This window comes from Aspergillus alliaceus, assembly GCF_009176365.1.
Source record: "Aspergillus alliaceus strain CBS 536.65 unplaced genomic scaffold BDW43scaffold_57, whole genome shotgun sequence".
Taxonomy (NCBI): domain Eukaryota; kingdom Fungi; phylum Ascomycota; class Eurotiomycetes; order Eurotiales; family Aspergillaceae; genus Aspergillus; species Aspergillus alliaceus.
This window is the reverse complement of record NW_022474740.1, coordinates 1-17,437: the sequence shown is the minus strand read 5'-3', so window position 1 is coordinate 17,437 and position 17,437 is coordinate 1. Positions and strand designations below refer to the sequence as shown.

The 17,437-nt window shown below is 32.5% G+C and overlaps 2 protein-coding genes across 2 annotated transcripts; one reads left to right on the top strand and one right to left on the bottom strand.

Moving 5' to 3' along the window:
• Positions 1-1,769: 1,769 nt before the first annotated feature.
• On the bottom strand, positions 1,770-3,481 carry BDW43DRAFT_322416 (cytochrome P450; the record flags this gene model as incomplete). The annotated part of the gene is made up of 8 exons (XM_032049545.1): positions 1,770-1,816; positions 2,033-2,123; positions 2,175-2,253; positions 2,286-2,327; positions 2,383-2,504; positions 2,585-2,950; positions 2,993-3,343; positions 3,401-3,481. 8 exons carry the CDS (start codon positions 3,479-3,481, stop codon positions 1,770-1,772), a joined length of 1,179 nt encoding a protein of 392 aa, XP_031895820.1.
• Positions 3,482-15,201: 11,720 nt separating this feature from the next.
• Positions 15,202-15,589, top strand: BDW43DRAFT_289529 (uncharacterized protein; the record flags this gene model as incomplete). The annotated part of the gene is made up of 1 exon (XM_032043395.1): positions 15,202-15,589. A coding segment is annotated over one exon (192 nt), but the record flags the coding sequence as incomplete, so codon positions are not given.
• Positions 15,590-17,437: the final 1,848 nt, after the last annotated feature.

The following is a 17,437-nucleotide window of genomic DNA, read 5'->3' as shown; positions in this document are numbered from 1 at the left end:
CTACATAGTGGGACTCGGGTAGGACCGCATCCAATTAAAAGCATCTTATCTCAATAGTAATAATCGGGCAGCAAAAGGTCCTTCTTGCCCTTTCATGGCGGTCAGCTCTAACCTTATGCGAGAACAACCCTACTGGTGATACAGGTCGACTTTAACTCTTGCATGGTAAGCACCTAATATGCCAAGTTATACGGTCGTTTTTTCCGAAATTAGAAATTCCCGAGTCCTCCTATACTCAACCAATCATTAAGGAGCCATTTTTTCCGGTCCGTGAAAGAAAAAGGAAAGAAAATAAAAGCAAAAAGGGATTAAGAAGGAGATAAAATAAATCAAAAGCCCGCGGGGATAAGGTAGCTCTTAAGTCCGCTCTTCTCTTAACCTCTTACCACATCCATTTAGTTTAATGTGGCTCCCTTCGTCTCTTGACACTGTAACAAAAGTCATGCGGCAAACAGTTGGCCCCCGGTTCACCCACGAATGGCTTGTGCCTCGCTGAACATAAACATCCCCGGATCTTACTACAGTCTCTTCCCCTCCATCGAGAATGAGCTTAATTTCCCCTTCGAGAATTGTGCCGTAGTCAACGCTCGCTGTACGATGCATGCAGGTCGAAGCGCCTGGCTGAAAGTCCATGCTGCCGAACATCAACCCTGCAGGTGGCGCCCGGGGGGTCACCACGCCGTTAAACTCCACTGGAAGTGGCTCCATCGCGTTGATAGGCACCTTCTCAGCGACATGGAAGCAAGAGAAGGAGCTGCTTGCTGAGCTGCTGCCCATCGGCCGGGCTTTTGCGATGGCACCTGAAGCAATTTTTGAGCTGCCATCGGGGTTATGGCTCGTTATCACTGCGCGTGGTGCCGGCATTGTAACCAAACAGAAGATTGAGTTTGAAATATTTCGAAGATGATAGTAACTTGAAATTTGAAATGGCGGTTGTGTTGTCTTATTCCTGGGAGGCGTAGGTTATTGTACTTGAACCGATGCTGAGAGACCTCTGTTCGTGCTCGGGAGCAAACCACTGTCTCAGACAGCGGGCTCGGCCCATTTTATATATTATCGACTAACTAGAGGGCGCGCTTAATGACCGTGTAAGACAGTTCGTATTAGTTTCAATGTAATATCTATCGGGATACTCCGGACGTGGCCTTTGGCACACCATAGACAATCACCAAATGTCCGGGCAAAGACAGAACTCTTACACGCTGAAGGGCAGGATGCCGAAAGATTATCGTGGCTTTTGTATGCTACCAATGTCAATACGGAGCAACAAGTGAAGGGAGAAAGAGAGAAGCAGAGAGCTCTCTCGTCGTGCTCAACGTGGCTAAAGTCTTCCCGGGTATGGATTATAATTGAGCACCATTTTCAGGGTCAAACATGCCCAACGTGGTCTGCTTACGGCTCTTTTATTCTGAAGCTTATTTTCCACCGAAGAATTAGGACGACCACGCGATGAAGCTACCTATAGTAATTGGCTAGATAATTTGGTCAGGCCCGCAGCACACTAGTTCAATAAATTTCTCAACTAGCCAAACTATTTAAAATCGCTCGTCATAGGCAATCATGGTCAAGACCTTGCTCTCAGGTAGCTGCCAGATTGCTTGAAGAGCCTCTAAAAGCTCTGTAAGCTCTATCAAACCCGTTTTTGAAGGGAATCTTCAAGTCTCCGAAGCCAATTGTGAAACTTTCCTTGGCATTCTTCTCAAATTTTGGCCATCTTCACCCGGCCCTAATGGAAAATCGAAGGTGGTTACCAGACTCGCGATGGTCGTTCAAATGTTGAGAAGTGCCAGAGGCTTACCGATGCAGCCATACGGGCCTATACAAACACAGGAAAAATGAGTCAGCTATTTTGGAGTCACAAGGATCACAAACACTGACCTGTAGAAAACAGTGCAAAAGCACTTTCTCCTGAATCATTTCTGGGCAAGTTATCCAGCGTTCGGGGACAAATTCATTGGGATCCTCATACAGGTCTTCACCTGGAAATAATGTTAGTAGATGTAAGATATCACCTATTGATTTGGATACTCACTTCTTCCTAAAACATATTGTGGACATATCACTGTGGTGTCTCCAAGGACAAATATCTCGTCAATGACCAAAACCTCGGAGGGGGTCTTCCGCTACAGCGCTGTTGGGACAGGGGGATGTAACCAGAGTGTCTCATTGATCACTGCGTTCAAATGTTTCAAGTTGGCAATTTTTTCATTCAGCACCTCGCCAGATGGATCCATTTGTGGCATGAGCTCTTGTCTGAGGAGCTAAATTTGCCCAGGATGCTTTACGAGCTCGAAGTGGCAGCGGATAGAGTGGTTGCAGTAGTATCACTGTGCAGGATAAGTATAGGCATGGTGTATGGCAATCAAGCTATGTCAATCTCACCTGCCAGCGACTACAATCAGTTGTGCATCACCTCGCAGGAGGTCCCATTCCTTGTCTGTCAGCTTCTTGCCCTTCAGAGGTGCGGATAGCGCTGACATGATATCCAGGATGGCCGTAGGGGTCTAGCGATCGTCAGTACATTCCCCCCTTTTATATCGATAATCCCAGATGAGGGACATCCTTTTCTTGAGATGGATCTTACATTAAGCCGGTGCTCTAGTTGCCGAGCGCAAAAATCAATGAATCTCCACCAGTCTCGAGTTAAGACCGGGACCGTCGTCATCAGCCTGAAGAACCACGTAGGGAAGCCAAAGCCAAGTGACTCAATAGTATCATTCAGCAATTTGATTGCTCCATAGACTTGATTTTCCAACATCTCAAAGGACTTCCCATATGCGAGATCACCCATGAAGTCAAAACCATACAAGTTAAACCACTTGGTGACATTGATTGGTTGACCATTCAATGGTACGATATGGTCAAATAGCTTATGTTGGTATATCTGCATTCGCTTTTCATAGCCCCGAAGCGCTCTGTCACTAAGCACTGTGCTCCACACACGGTGCCTCTCATCGTGAAGTGATTTCTTTCAAAAGGTCTGCAAAGAGACCATTGGCTTAGTCATGTCATACCAAGCGGCTTTGGTACACTTTGATCCAGCTCCATATACAAGACTGACTGCTTTTGGATACGTGATAGAAATGTAGTTTGGACCAAGGCGAACAAATGATCCATGTTTGTCATGTAGTCTCTGTACTTGCCGAAATCCATCTCTGGCTCGCAACGTGAATGTAAGCCAAAAGTTTGAGATCCTGGCACGAAAAGAGCCAGGAAACCTATTTAGTGGATAAAAAAAAGACTGACAAACAAGTAAACTGGAATATATCCCAGAAAGAAAGCATGCACTGAGCTTGAGGGCGATGAGGAAGGCCGGAAAGAATTCTCTCCCTTCGCGAAAATTCTGAAGGAAGGCAGTGGAACAAATTGCTATCAAAAAGCATTCGATATATATAACAACATAAAGGTGATACTCGCCCTTGTGAAAGTAGAAAAGATAAGACAGCACTCCCGCAAGGAAAAAGGCCAGCGTATCCCGCATAGGCCGTCATTGTCAAGATTGGCGTGACAAGAACACCGATTGATATTGAAGAAAATGCTGGGAGATAATGAGTTTCAAGCATTCTGGATAATCAAGAAATTCTTGATCATTCTGAATGAAGTTTACATGATGTGAGTAGAGGTGAGGATTTTTCTTTGTTATGGGTGTTGCGGGTCTCTTTGGGATTTTCCCATTTTGGCAATCGAGTGTTCACATTCCAGTTTTGGGTTTCCCTCATACTGACGAAGTTGATTTTCGTGATTCGCCCCCCAGGGACGCAAATATAGGGAAGTAGTAGTGTCTCCGTTAGTTCAAAGATTGATGACTCTACCTTGCCCGGTAATCTTTCGGTTGTGCACCATCTTGTTCAATCCGCCTTTCTAGGCATTCTCCGAGCCTAGGCCAACGCATCCCATACTCCCGTTTTAGTCCTAGTTCTCTACTCCGTACTTTTTCCATCAAGAGGGAAATTTTTGACAGCATGAATAGTCTAATATAGCTAGTGCCGCTTGATAGATGGAGGGGTCAATGTCCAGACAAAAGCCCAGCAAATTGCCCATATTCCGGATCAAGACACACTGCTGGAGGCGCAAACGGATTTTCAAGATGTCGGCAATGTGACGGCGCAGTCACTATACAGGCTGCTGAGTTCATAGTGAATATCAGCAAGTAGTGCATGATTCTTGTTTGTTCTGTTTATATTTAAGATAGACAATATCTCAGAGCTTCGCTCGTGGGATATTCTCTTCTTCAAGCAATTCTCTTGTATTAGAGCTACCCAATAAGATTAATTTATCTATACTGGCCTGAGCTGTTACATTAGAATTGCTTCTTTTTCTCTTTATACTCTCTTTTTTTTATCCTCTTGAATTCCCTGATCCTATCTTTGAAATCCTTAAACACCCAGTTGCCATAGCGCGCGACGCGAACCGACGCCTGTCTCTAAATACAGGTAAAAACAACCAGCCCGAGGAGCTTTCACTCGAGGACTTCCTGAAATACTGTCATGAGATACTAAAGAAACTGTATAACAATATTCTTGAATACTTCTGTACCCTGATAGTAAAGGAGAGCAGCTATCTCAAGGAGATTACTTCTCTTAAGGAGTCCCAGAATTTCCAGAATCCTCAGGATCTCACTGGCTCTGCAACCCGCATCCAGGATATAGAGAAAGAACTTACTAAAATGATCAGTTAGCTAACTATTAAGAACTTCCAGATTACTAAACTCTATAAAGAATAAGACTTATATTATAATGCTTTCGCTGCTTAATAACTTAACTGTCATAAATCTGGAACCAACTCTTGCCAGGAATCCTTGTAACCAGAAAGCAGAAGTAAATCTGAGAAAGTTCCTGATCCTCCTATCCTGACTGATAGCAAGAACCCTAAGTTTAAAGACTGGTTAGTGAAGATATATAATAAATTTAAAGCTAATATAGACTAATATAATAATAAGATTATAAAGAAGGCTTATCTAATATTATATATCTCTAGGCTAGCCTGTCAGCAGTTAAATCCCTATCTACAAGAAGATACTATAAATCCTTACTAGTTTATTGATAAGATATTTAATATCTTAACTTGAGCTTTCCGTGATCTTTACTATCAGATCAAGGCACAAGCAGAGCTGCGTAACTTAATAATAAAAGTAGAAGATAATTTCCATAAATTCTTGGCAAAGTTTCTATACCTGGTAGGAGAAGCAGAGTTACCTGAGAGTTAATATAAGATAGAATTGAATCAGCGCCTTATCTATAAGGTGTGTAAGATAAGTATTGTCTACCAGGAAAGTAATAAAATATTTAATAAGTTCTGTATATTTATGAGATCTGTTATCCACTCTTTGAATAAGATTAACGATGATATTAAGTATCATAAGGGACTGACCACTGATCTAAACTGCCCTGCTACCGGAAATAAGACCCCTACTACCAGTCCTACTAACAGTAAGTTAACTGCGACAGGTAACCTTGTCCCTAAATACACCCTGTCACAGATTGAATGGTGATTCGGCCTGATGGCCGTACAGGATACCCTGACCCAGGTGCATGGACAATCGGCCACCGATGAGGAACATCAGGCCATCAATGGTTTGGTTTTCAACGGGAAATCTGAACCCTTTATGTACAGAGTCTTCAGCTATAAATTAGCGAATAGTTAGTAGTAGGAGGAGATCAAGAATCAGTCTTCTATCTGAATAGTATCTACTGCCTGCCTTTGATCTCTCTTCCTTCTAGCCTATATATCCTTACCTAGTTGACAGGTCTTCTATCCTGAATAGTAGATATCCTTAACAATTCTGATTCTTCTCTTATTAACTATTTAAGGATATTAATAGCTTTCTTATTATGATTCTTTAATAGTAATATATTGTCTTTTTCAAGAATCTATAAGAAAGAGATGTAATCTTTATCTTAGACTATTCTAGAAATGAGTTCTAGAATCCAAGATCAGAACAACAGTAAAACTATCCAGAATCTTTAAGAAACAATCTGATAATTAAAAACTAGACTGGAAAGCAGAGAACTATTAAGAAATTATCAGTAATTTAGTTTAACTTTATTAAAGAATAGTTATATTACTAAGTTATTTAAAAATCTTCCTAAATTTACTCTTGATTTTAAATTACAGTAAAGGCAGGAATAGATTCTTAATCTAGAATATTTTTTTAAAGTAGCTAAAAAATATCTTAAAAAAAATAACTAAAAGATTCTTATAGCTCTTCCTTATATATCTCTAATTTATAGATAGAGATAGTATTGTTATCTCACTAAAAAGTTATAAGAACAGTGATAAGATACTAAGGAATTATGGCTCTATTTTACTAAATAGACTCTTACCCTAATCAGAAATGTAGTAATACTGTAACCCAATATAATAGATTAATTCTAATAAGCTTGGTAATAAAATAATTAAGATTTATAAGAGTTTTATATCTATCTTAATATCTTAGAATAATATTTCTTAAGATAATCTGAAAAAGAATAAGCTCTTACTTTCTTTATAAAATTTTTTTCTAATTTAATAAAGTATATTTAGGAATATTATTTAAATCTTTCTGAAACTTATAATAAGATAGTAATATTAGCTATATATTACTAGAGTCTTCTATAACCATGCCAGAAGTAAAAATATAATAAAATTATAATAGAAATTTTAAAGAATATAAGAAATATTAGTAAAGATAAGAGATTCTGAAATTTAAAAGATAACTTAAAGAAAACTTATAAGAACCCTATTAATAAAAAAGAGAATATATTATAATACTATTAATATAATAGTAATTTATATCTTACTAATTAATACTCTTAAAAAGATAAGAAAGTATTAGTTTAATAAATATAGATTAGAAATAGTAAATCAAAAAATAATCAGAAATTAGAATAGATTCTATAAACCTGGCTCTATATTTCTTAGTAAAGATTACTATTTAATTTTATATTTCTATTTAAATATAAAATAATATTAAAACATTTACTAATCTTAATAGCTATATTAAAGTTAATATTATTAGCTATTAATTTACTAAAATCTATTAATTTAAATAAGTCTAACTTACTGTACCTATTATTAGAGTAATTAATTAAATTAATATTCTTATATATAGTATATAGAAATTCTTACTTACTGTTACTGATTCTTAAGAAACTATATAAACTTTTATAAGATTATATATAGTAATTAATAGAGATCTATATTTTAAAGAAAGTTTAATTCTTTTATTAATAATTATATTATATAATCTAAAGATTTATCTTTTACTATAGAATTATAAATAGTGGTTTAGGTTTTTATCTATTAAATTAGTGAATATCAAAAATTTTATAAAAATTTTCTAAAATTATATATATATATTTATAGTTATAAAAATCTCTAAAGATATTTAGTTATCAGATAAATCAATAATACTGCCTTTCTAATATAATAGTAAAATTCTATTAGAACTAAAGGAATATAAAGATATTTTTTTAAAATAATAATTCTAAATTATATTATTTTAGAAAACTACTGATTATATAATTAATCTTATTAATAATAAAATACTACTATATAGATCTATTTATTCTCTCTTCCAGAAAGAACTTCGCGCACTGTAGAAATATATTAATAAAAATCTGGAATATAGATAAATCAGATCTTCTAAAAGTTCTACTAGAGTATTAATTTTATTTATATTAAAAAAGAATAGAGATCTCTGATTATATATAGATTACTAAGAACTTAATAAAATAATAGTCAAGAATTATTATTCTTTATCTTTTATATTAGAGATTTTAAACTGATTATCCGGGATAAAGTTCTTTACTAAAATCAATATATAAGATATATACTATTAAATTTAAATTAAGAAAAAAGATAAATAGAAAACTATATTTTATATATAATATAGTTACTATAAATATTTAGTTATATTCTTTAGTTTTATTAATATACCTGCTACTTTTTAGAGCTATTTATATATAGCTCTATATAATATTCTAGATAGATACTATATAGCTTATCTAGATAATATTCTAATATTTTTATTAAATAGAATAATCTATACTAAATATATTAAATAAATACTGAATTATCTAAGAAATATTAATCTATATACTAAACTTTTAAAATATACTTTTTATTAGTATTAGATAGAATTTCTAGAATATATTATATTCTAAAATAGAATATTAATAGATTCTTAGCGTGTGAATAATATTGTTTTATAAGAGAAATCTAAGAGCTATTATAATATCTAGATTTTTCTAGAATTTTATAACTTTTACTAATAATTTATTTAGAATTATTTCTAAATTATCTTATTACTTATCTCCTTACTAAAAGAATTATAAAAGAGATAAAAATCTAGATTAATAAAATTTATACTTATAGAAAAGCTTGTCTTCTAATAATTTATTACTATTTTTCAGTTAGCATCTCTATTACAACACTTTAATCTATAGTAATTAATTTAGATTAAAATTGATACTTTCAGTAAAGAAATAGCCGGGATATTATTCTAACCAGATAAAAATAATATTTATTATTTAGTAATAATCTAGTCCTATAAATTTAGTAGAGTAAAGCTGAATTATAGTATACCTAATTAAGAATTATATACTATTATCTATTTATTTAAGTAATAGCAATAATATATTAAAGATATAGTATATACTATTAAGATTTTTACTAATTATTTAAATCTACAGGTTTTTATAAAGTAAACTAAATTAAATAGATAATAAGCTTATTAACTTATATTTCTAATTTCTTTTAATTTTATTATTAAGTATTGGATAGGGAAATCAAATCCTGCTAATAGACTATTCTAGAAATCAGAAAAAGTCTTGGAATATACTCTAGATATAGAGTTAATATTACTATTTATATAGTAATTTACTAGTATATAGTCTTTATAGATTAAGAATTTTTTATATAAGAAAACCTAGTTTAAGTCTAGTAAGATATCTTTATAGAAAAGCTTTAAGCTTAATACCTGTATAGTAATAAGTTCTAAGAATTATAGGACTAGTATAGAAATAGCTAACTGGGCTATCTAGAAAAAGTTAAATTAGAACTAATTTATCTTCCAGTCTTAGATATAATATACTTATATTACTGAGAAAGTATATACTGCTAAGATTAATAAAGATCTGTAAGATCTTATAAAATAAATATAATCTAAAGACCTAGAAATCTAATAGTAAAAAGCTGCTATAGAGTAAAAGCTTATAGAAAATAAGAATTAGAGTATTATTTTAAATAGACTTATTTAATTTAAAGATTAACTATATATTCTATTAGAAAAAAATTTATAGTAAATTTTAATTACTTTATATTATAATAATTCTTTTACTAGCTATTTCAGAAAAAACTGAACTGAAAATCTACTTAAATATAAGTTTTATTAGATAAATCTTTAAAGAAATATTATAGAATATATAATAAAATATCTAGTATATTAAGAAATAACTGCCCTAAAATATTATTTATATAGAATATTAGAATTACTATTAATTCTATCTAGATTTTTTATAGAACTATCTATAGATTTTATAACTGGACTATCTAAAATAGTCTTTAAAACTAAATCTGTTAATTTAATCTAGATAGTAGTTAACTATTTTTTAAAATAGTCTCTATTCTTTTCTATTTTATTAATAATTAATATAGTAAAACTTACTGAATTATTTTATAATAATATTAAATTATAATTTAGATCTTTAAATAGTATTATATCTGATTAAGATTCTATTTTTATTAGTAAATTCTGGTTAAGCCTTTACTATTTAAGCTATATTAAACTCAGATTATTAATAGTATTCTATCTATAAACTAATAGCTAAATAGAATATATAAACTAAATATTAGAATATTATCTTTAGTACTTTATAAATAAAGAATAAATTAATTAGTCTAATCTCTTTTCTACTACTAAATTTACTTATAATAATACTTAAAATATAACTATTAGCTTATTACTATTTAAGGTTTTACTGGGCTATTTATCTAACTTTTATTTATATACTGAGAACAGTACTTACTCAGAGAAGGTCCCCGCGGCATAATATTATGCTAAAAAATTAGAAAAACTCTATAAAGAATTAAAAGAATATTAATAAAAAATAATAAAATTATAAGTAAAGTACTATAAAAAATACTATTAATCTAAAATATTTAAATAAGATAATTTAGTATAATTATCTATCCAGAATATTAAACTAAAAGTTCTGGCCTGAAAACTTATATCTAAATATATCAGACTATTTTAAGTACTTGATATTATTAGAAAGTAAGTCTACTGGCTTTATCTATTTAAAAAATATAGTAGAATTTATAATATATTTTATATCTCTTTATTAAAGCCTTAGATCTAATATAAAGGTAATAGTGCTGATTTACTACTAATACCAGATCTTAATAATAAAGATAAATAGAAAATTAAAGAAGTTAAAGAAAAGTAAATTTTTAATAGAGAAATCTAATTCTTAATTAAATAGATAGAGTAGTCCTTAGAATATAATTAATAGATTTCTAAAGAAAATATAGTAAATATCTAAAAGAAAATTTATAATTATAAGTAGAAATACTAATAATATATCTACTGAAAATAATTTCTATCACTATTAAAATATATATATATACTTAATCTATCTCCTAAATCTTACTTAAAGCCAAGGAAAAGCTATTATAGATCCCAGTCTATTTATTCTTGAAATCATTGTTAATATTATTAGTATAGAAATACTTATAGACAATGTCCTGAATAGTAGCAAGAAACTGATAGAGATTAATCTACCAGATTAAAAACCTAGTATCATAAAGTAATAGATATAAGAAAGAAGACTAATAGTATTCTCTATATACTATAGTACTTACTAGAGGCATGATATCTAATTCTATTAAAAGATAAGAGTAATGCTGAGATATATTAGTATTATAATTAGCTATAATTCTCTATCCAGATATTAGTAAGTCTAGTCTAAATCAGAATCTATTTATCTATAGCTTTATCTTTCTTATATACAGTTAATCAGAATTTATGGTGATAAGCTTATTCAGAAGTATTAAAAATATAAGTTAATATAATTATAGCACTGGTAATCTACTTCTTAATCTTAATTAGAAAAATATAGTATTTCTTATTCTTATCCCTGTCTTTATTCTTCTTGTTCTTATCTCCAAAGAAAGTTACTCTAGTCTATTCCAGGACTAGAGAAAGGTCTATAGCATTCTCTAGTATTTCTTATAAAGTCTAACTAAATCAGTATTAATTATATAGATTATTATTAGGAAAATATATCTGGTTATAATTAGTGTTTCTACCAGTATATTAGCTGCACAATACTGAAGCAATATTATTAAAGATATATCTAATCTCAAATACTTTACTAGGGTCTCAGCTATTATCCTTAACAGCTATACAAAGACAATGCATACACTATAAAAAGAGCAGCTCTACAGAATTCTTAAGGATAGAATAATCACAGGGCATGATACTATCAGAATAGTAAAGATAATATATAGATTAATTTAAAAGAAGAAGGAATAAGACCTAACAGGATATAAAAGAGATATTATAGAAAATAAACAGATTAGAAAGAGAAATAAAGAATAAAAGCTTATTAATATTCTCTATCAATATTAATATTATTATTATAGATGACCACCATTCACTGCTAGATCTTATCCATATGATATTCATGTCTCTATACAGAACCACTTACACTTCCCCAACGCGTCACCTACTACATATGACCTATATATAAACCCTGACTGGGGACAGTCAGCTCAGAAAAAGGGGAGTATAATTATCACAGATTGAATAGTGATTCGGCCTGATAGCTATACAGGATACCCTGATCCAGGTGTATGGACAATTGGCCACTGATGAGGAACATCAGGCCATCAACAGTTTGGTTTTCAACGGGAAATCTGAACCCTTTACGTACAGAGTCTTCAGCTATAAATTAGTGAATAGTTAGTAGTAGGAGGAGATCAAGAATCAGTCTCCTGTCTGAATAGTATCTACTGCCTGCCTTTGACCTCTCTCCCTTCTAGCCTACGTATCCTTACCTAGTTGACAGGTCTTCTACCCTGAATAGTAGATATCCTTGACACACCCGGTTAGATGACGCCGCATGCAACCAGCTAATAAAGGAAGGCAAGTGTTTCTACTATAAGAAGCCTGGCTATATCATCAGTAACTGCTCCCACAAGAAGAAGGTCGCCGAGTTAAAAAATTTGGAATAGATAAAGAATATCAAGAATACAGAGTCAGAAAATGCTCAGTCCTAGAAGAAGTCTCCTGCCTAGAATATATCCTGGAAGTTAACAGACGCTTACAAGATCTTAGTAAGTTATTAGGAGAAAAGAGCTTTACTATTACTATTAGTTTAGTTAAGAATAGAAAACATGAATTCTTATAAGCTTTAGTTAACTGTAGAGTAAATGCCTATTGCTTTATTAATATATATTATGCAGTGAAATTAAGCTACCAGATAAATATATCTATAATTCCTTTGAATACCAATTGTCATATCTCGGGATATGATAGAAAGACTTATAAATTAATTATATACCTGATATTCTTTAACCTTACTATTAATAACTGAAGTCTTCCTAGTACCCTATTCTTAATCACTGACTTGGGACAGCACGCGGTTATACTTAGCAGATCTTAGCTAGAGAAACAGAATATATGGTTAAATATAAAGAAGAGATAACTAGTATAGCCTGATAAGAGAAAGACTTGGAATATTAGTAGATATAAATCTCTAAGGACACTAGAGATGGATAACTGTATAAGCCTCCAGAAGATAAAGGATGCCCTTAGTAATAAGGGTATTCAGAAAGTGACAGTGCTCTACAGGCCTAAGCAAGCTTTTTAACAGATACTACAGTTACAAGCTAATATAGCACTTATTAGTGCTGCAGGCTTTCACCAGTATATAGAGAAGAAGAGAACAGAGACCTATATTATCAGTCTATATAAGCTTAATAAAGCCCTAGAAGTCCACCGGCTATCAGAAAGAATTAAAGATAATAATAAAGAAGTATTATTATAAGAGAAACTATCTATTTATTACTACTCTTAAAGTAATATCTTTTTAAAAAAAGAATCTGATATACTGTCTCTATCCTGGGACTGTGACCACTATATTAAGCTTAAGGCCTCTAATTCTCTGGACTACTCTTCTCTCTATAAGATATTCCAGGAAGAGCTTAAAGCCGCGAAGATATATCTTATAGAGAACCTTAAAAAGAGATTTATTATACTATCCACTGCTCTATTTATATCTTCTATCCTGATAGCGAAGAAGCCAGGTGAAGGATTATATTTCTATATAGATTACTAGAAACTAAATACTATTACCAAGAAGGACTGTTACCTGCTACTGTTAGTAAAAGAACTTCTAGACAGGATCAGCCGGGGAAAGATATATATAAAACTGAATATATACTAAGGATTTCACTGAATACAGATAATACTAGAAGCAGAGGACCTTACTATATTCAGGATCTGTTATAGAATATACAAGTATCAAGTCATACTATTTAGCTTAATTAATAGACCAGTAATCTTCTAGCAATTTATAAATAATATTTTTATAGAGTTTCTAGATAATTTTATAACAGTTTTTATTGATAATCTCTTGATCTTTAGTGATAATGAGTTGCAGCACTAGAAATATGTTAAGAAAGTCCTGTAATATCTAAGAAAGACAGATCTCTAGGCCAGTATTAAGAAATATAAATTCCACATAAAATATATATAATTTCTGGATTTTATTATTAGTACTGATAGTATTAAGATAGACCCAGAGAAGATTAGTATTGTGAAGAACTGGGATATACTAAGTATAGTAAGGGGGATATAATCCTTCTTAGGCTTCTATAACTTTTATCAGAAGTTTATAAAAGACTACAGCCGGATCACGAGACTGCTAAACTTACTGATACAGAAGAATACAGTTTTCTATTAGGATTCTTACTATAGAGAGACCTTTAATCAGCTAAAGCAGAAGCTTACTAAAACTCCTGTATTAAGATACTATAATCCTAACCAAGAGATATAAGTTAATACTAATATCTCTAACAGAGTTGCTGTGGATATCTTGATACAGAAATAGAAGAAGGATTAGTACCCTGTTATATTTTATTTAAAGACTTTAACCCCGATAGAGTATAACTATAAAATCTATAATAAAGAACTGTTAGTAATTATTAGAGTACTAGAAGAGTAACAGGCTGAACTTATAGAGCTCTAGAGAATTAAATTATTTCTTATATATACTGACTACTAAGCTCTTAAATATTTTATAACTAAACAATATCTAAATACTAGATAGTCAAGATAGTATAAATTTCTCACAGACTTCAACTTTATAATTCAGTATTAACCAGAAAAACTTAATATACTAGCAGACATGCTGTCAAGGCAGGAATACCTGGTAGAATAGTTAGAGACCAGTCAGGACCTTTACTAAATGTAGATTCTTTTGCACTCAGAATACCTGGATAAGAGAATATAAGCTGAATAAGAGAGATATACTACTATAACAGTTATTCTTCTATAGCTAGAGATATAAGTAGTAGATAAGGCCCTGAAGGCTAACCAGAAGAATCTCTCTTTATAAGAAATACAGGAAAGAGCTCAAGTCTTAGTAGAGCCCTAGAATATACAGGGCAACTTACTATTATATAGAGGATAATTAATGATCCCTAAGGAGAGTGAACTAAGGATAAAGCTGCTAGATAAAGCTTATTATTAGAAGTTAACTGTATATCCTGAAAGGAATAAAATACACTAGCTTATATAAGCAAGATACTACTAGCCAGGAATATTTAAAGATATTGACTAATATCTACATAACTGTAAGATCTACTGGTACTGCTAAATATCTTGAGATCTATCTCCTGGGTTACTGTAGCCTCTATCAGTTCCATTATGGCCCTGGTAGTATATATCTATAGACTTTTATTCTATACTAAAGAACTAAAAGGAATTTGATAGTATCTTTATTATTATTAACTGTTTATTAAAAAGATCTGTGTCAATACTGTGCTATAAGATCTCTAGTACCTGTAATATAGCAATGATATATATTAAGAATATCTACTGTTAGAAGAAAGTACCAGACTCTATTATTTCAGATTAAGGAGAGCAGTTCATATCAGAATTCTGGACTGAGTTCTGCAGGATCCTAGTGTTAATTGCAGCTCTGAGAGCCGCAGGTAGTAGGGGAATAGCGTGCTACGGCGCCGCAGGTGGCAGGAGCAGAGGACTGGGTTTCTATTGGACGATCTACTACTATACACAGAGGTTGATCACTGGTTTCTGAAGCCATTGGGGTGCGGTAAAGATTTTACCGCAGCGGGTAGCATGTGACCCGCATGTGCTACTATATCACCTACAGGCGCTGTAAGGTGTGCCTAACATTACCTCCCTCTCTCAGAAAGCCCTGGCCTCAGGGCTTTGTAGGTGCTCATTTATGCAAGTGTAGAATCCTGGCTTATGCGGGGTTGATTACGGGCGCGTGGTGTAGGCATTCAGTAGTTCTGAGCAGTGTATGATTTCATGCTTGGGGATAGCCTCACATTTTCTATTTCAGGAAGTATAGGAATATTAGTTGTGTTGTACAGGGTCTGATCCTGATTCCTGCCATGCACTCTATGGTATAAAATGCTCAGTTCTATTCACTTGCTTGATATCAGGCAGCAATATTATATTATAGTTATATTATATTATTCACTGATTCTGTTGCCTAGGCGCTGCTTGTATTGGATATTATCTGCTATATAGTGATTTCTTATATACTATTTCTTATTTCTTTTCTTAATTACTAATCTCTTCTATATCTATAGTAAGCGCCTTATTTTCTGTATCATGCCGCGTGTTCAGGTTATTCTGATTGCAGTATCCTATTCTACTTATTGTATTGCCTATATCTTGTGATTTTAAGATCTTCTAAGCTATCAGGTATAGCACTGTTATATCTATTATTCTGCTAATAATTATATTCTATATTAAGCTCTTTTCTACTTCCTTCTTAGCTTTATTTATAGACTTGCGTGTATACTGATTCCACTAGTATATTTAATAGATAGCCAAATATTGATCTACTGCCGCTTATATACTCTGCTGTATCAATAGACATAAGAAGAAAAACCATATCTGTTGTCTATATTACTAGCAGGCTTTAGTCTCTACTATATCTTCTCCTGTATCTTTTTCTTTTAGAGGCTTTTTACTAAGTCTGTTCCCGGTCCTCTCTTTAGAGAAAGTAGTTACGCTACTGGATTTCTTTAGTAGAGATAATATCATACTTTTAGCTTTCTTAAGCAGAGAAGATCTCTTGCTCTCTCTCTCTTCAGAGAATAAGGCCTCCTTATCTTCAGAAGACAATACAGATATTCCCTTATCTGAAAATAGTAGAAAGTAATACCTGCAGTGTCTCCAGCACTGCAGTTCAGCTCTATCAGGAATAAGTATTGCCTATATAATCTGTAAGGACTGTTATATCTATTTCTATTATACAAGTGATTACCACTGTTATATACTGGCAAGTGATATCTCCTGATCCCCAATACTGGGTTATACTGATATATGCAGTAGATGTCTACTAAGGCCATTATACAGGCGGACACGGTGTTGGTGGTATATTATTACTTTAAGCAGTCTCTGTCTGCTATTATGACAAAGGAGGCTCTTAAAGCTACAGTTCATATCCTTAATGCCACTGTTTATTCTGTATATATAGCATCCAGTATAGCCCGCCGCGGCAGTGGTAGCCTAGATTCAGGATCACTAGCTTCTTCCACTTTATTCCCTACAAGTCCCTGCTCTCTTTACCAGTGTATACTGGGTGTATTCATTTCTTCCTTCAGATAAGTTCTCTTCCGCTAAGCAGACTCTACTGGAGCTAATCTATAGATATAGAAGATAGAGTATTTTTGTCTTTTAATTATAATTAGAATAGGTAGGGTGCAGCTTTTAGATATTTCTATAGTTTATTTTTTTTTTTTATAATTTATTCCCGCTACTTGGTAAACTGTGTCCGCAATGTCATAGTTTTATAGGCCCACTATAGATATCAGCACTCTAGATATAGTCAGTCTTCTCTTTTATATACTAATATTTATCCAATGCTTGAGTTTCTTGTATATACTCCAATAGTTTCCAGATATTATTTACGGGTATATATCCTGTCTATTAGACTAGATATAGTATTTCTCTATTCTAGATATATTTTTCTACTAAGATATATTTTACTTCCTATTCTTTATCTCTATTAATCAGGATAGATAGTAGCCATATCTGTTAGTTGCAGCTCAGAGAGCCGCAGGTAGTAGGGGAATAGCGTGCTACGGCGCCGCAGGTGGCAGGAGCAGAGGACTGGGTTTCTATTGAACGATCTACTACCATACACAGAGGTTGATCACTGGTTTCTGAAGCCATTGGGGTGCGGTA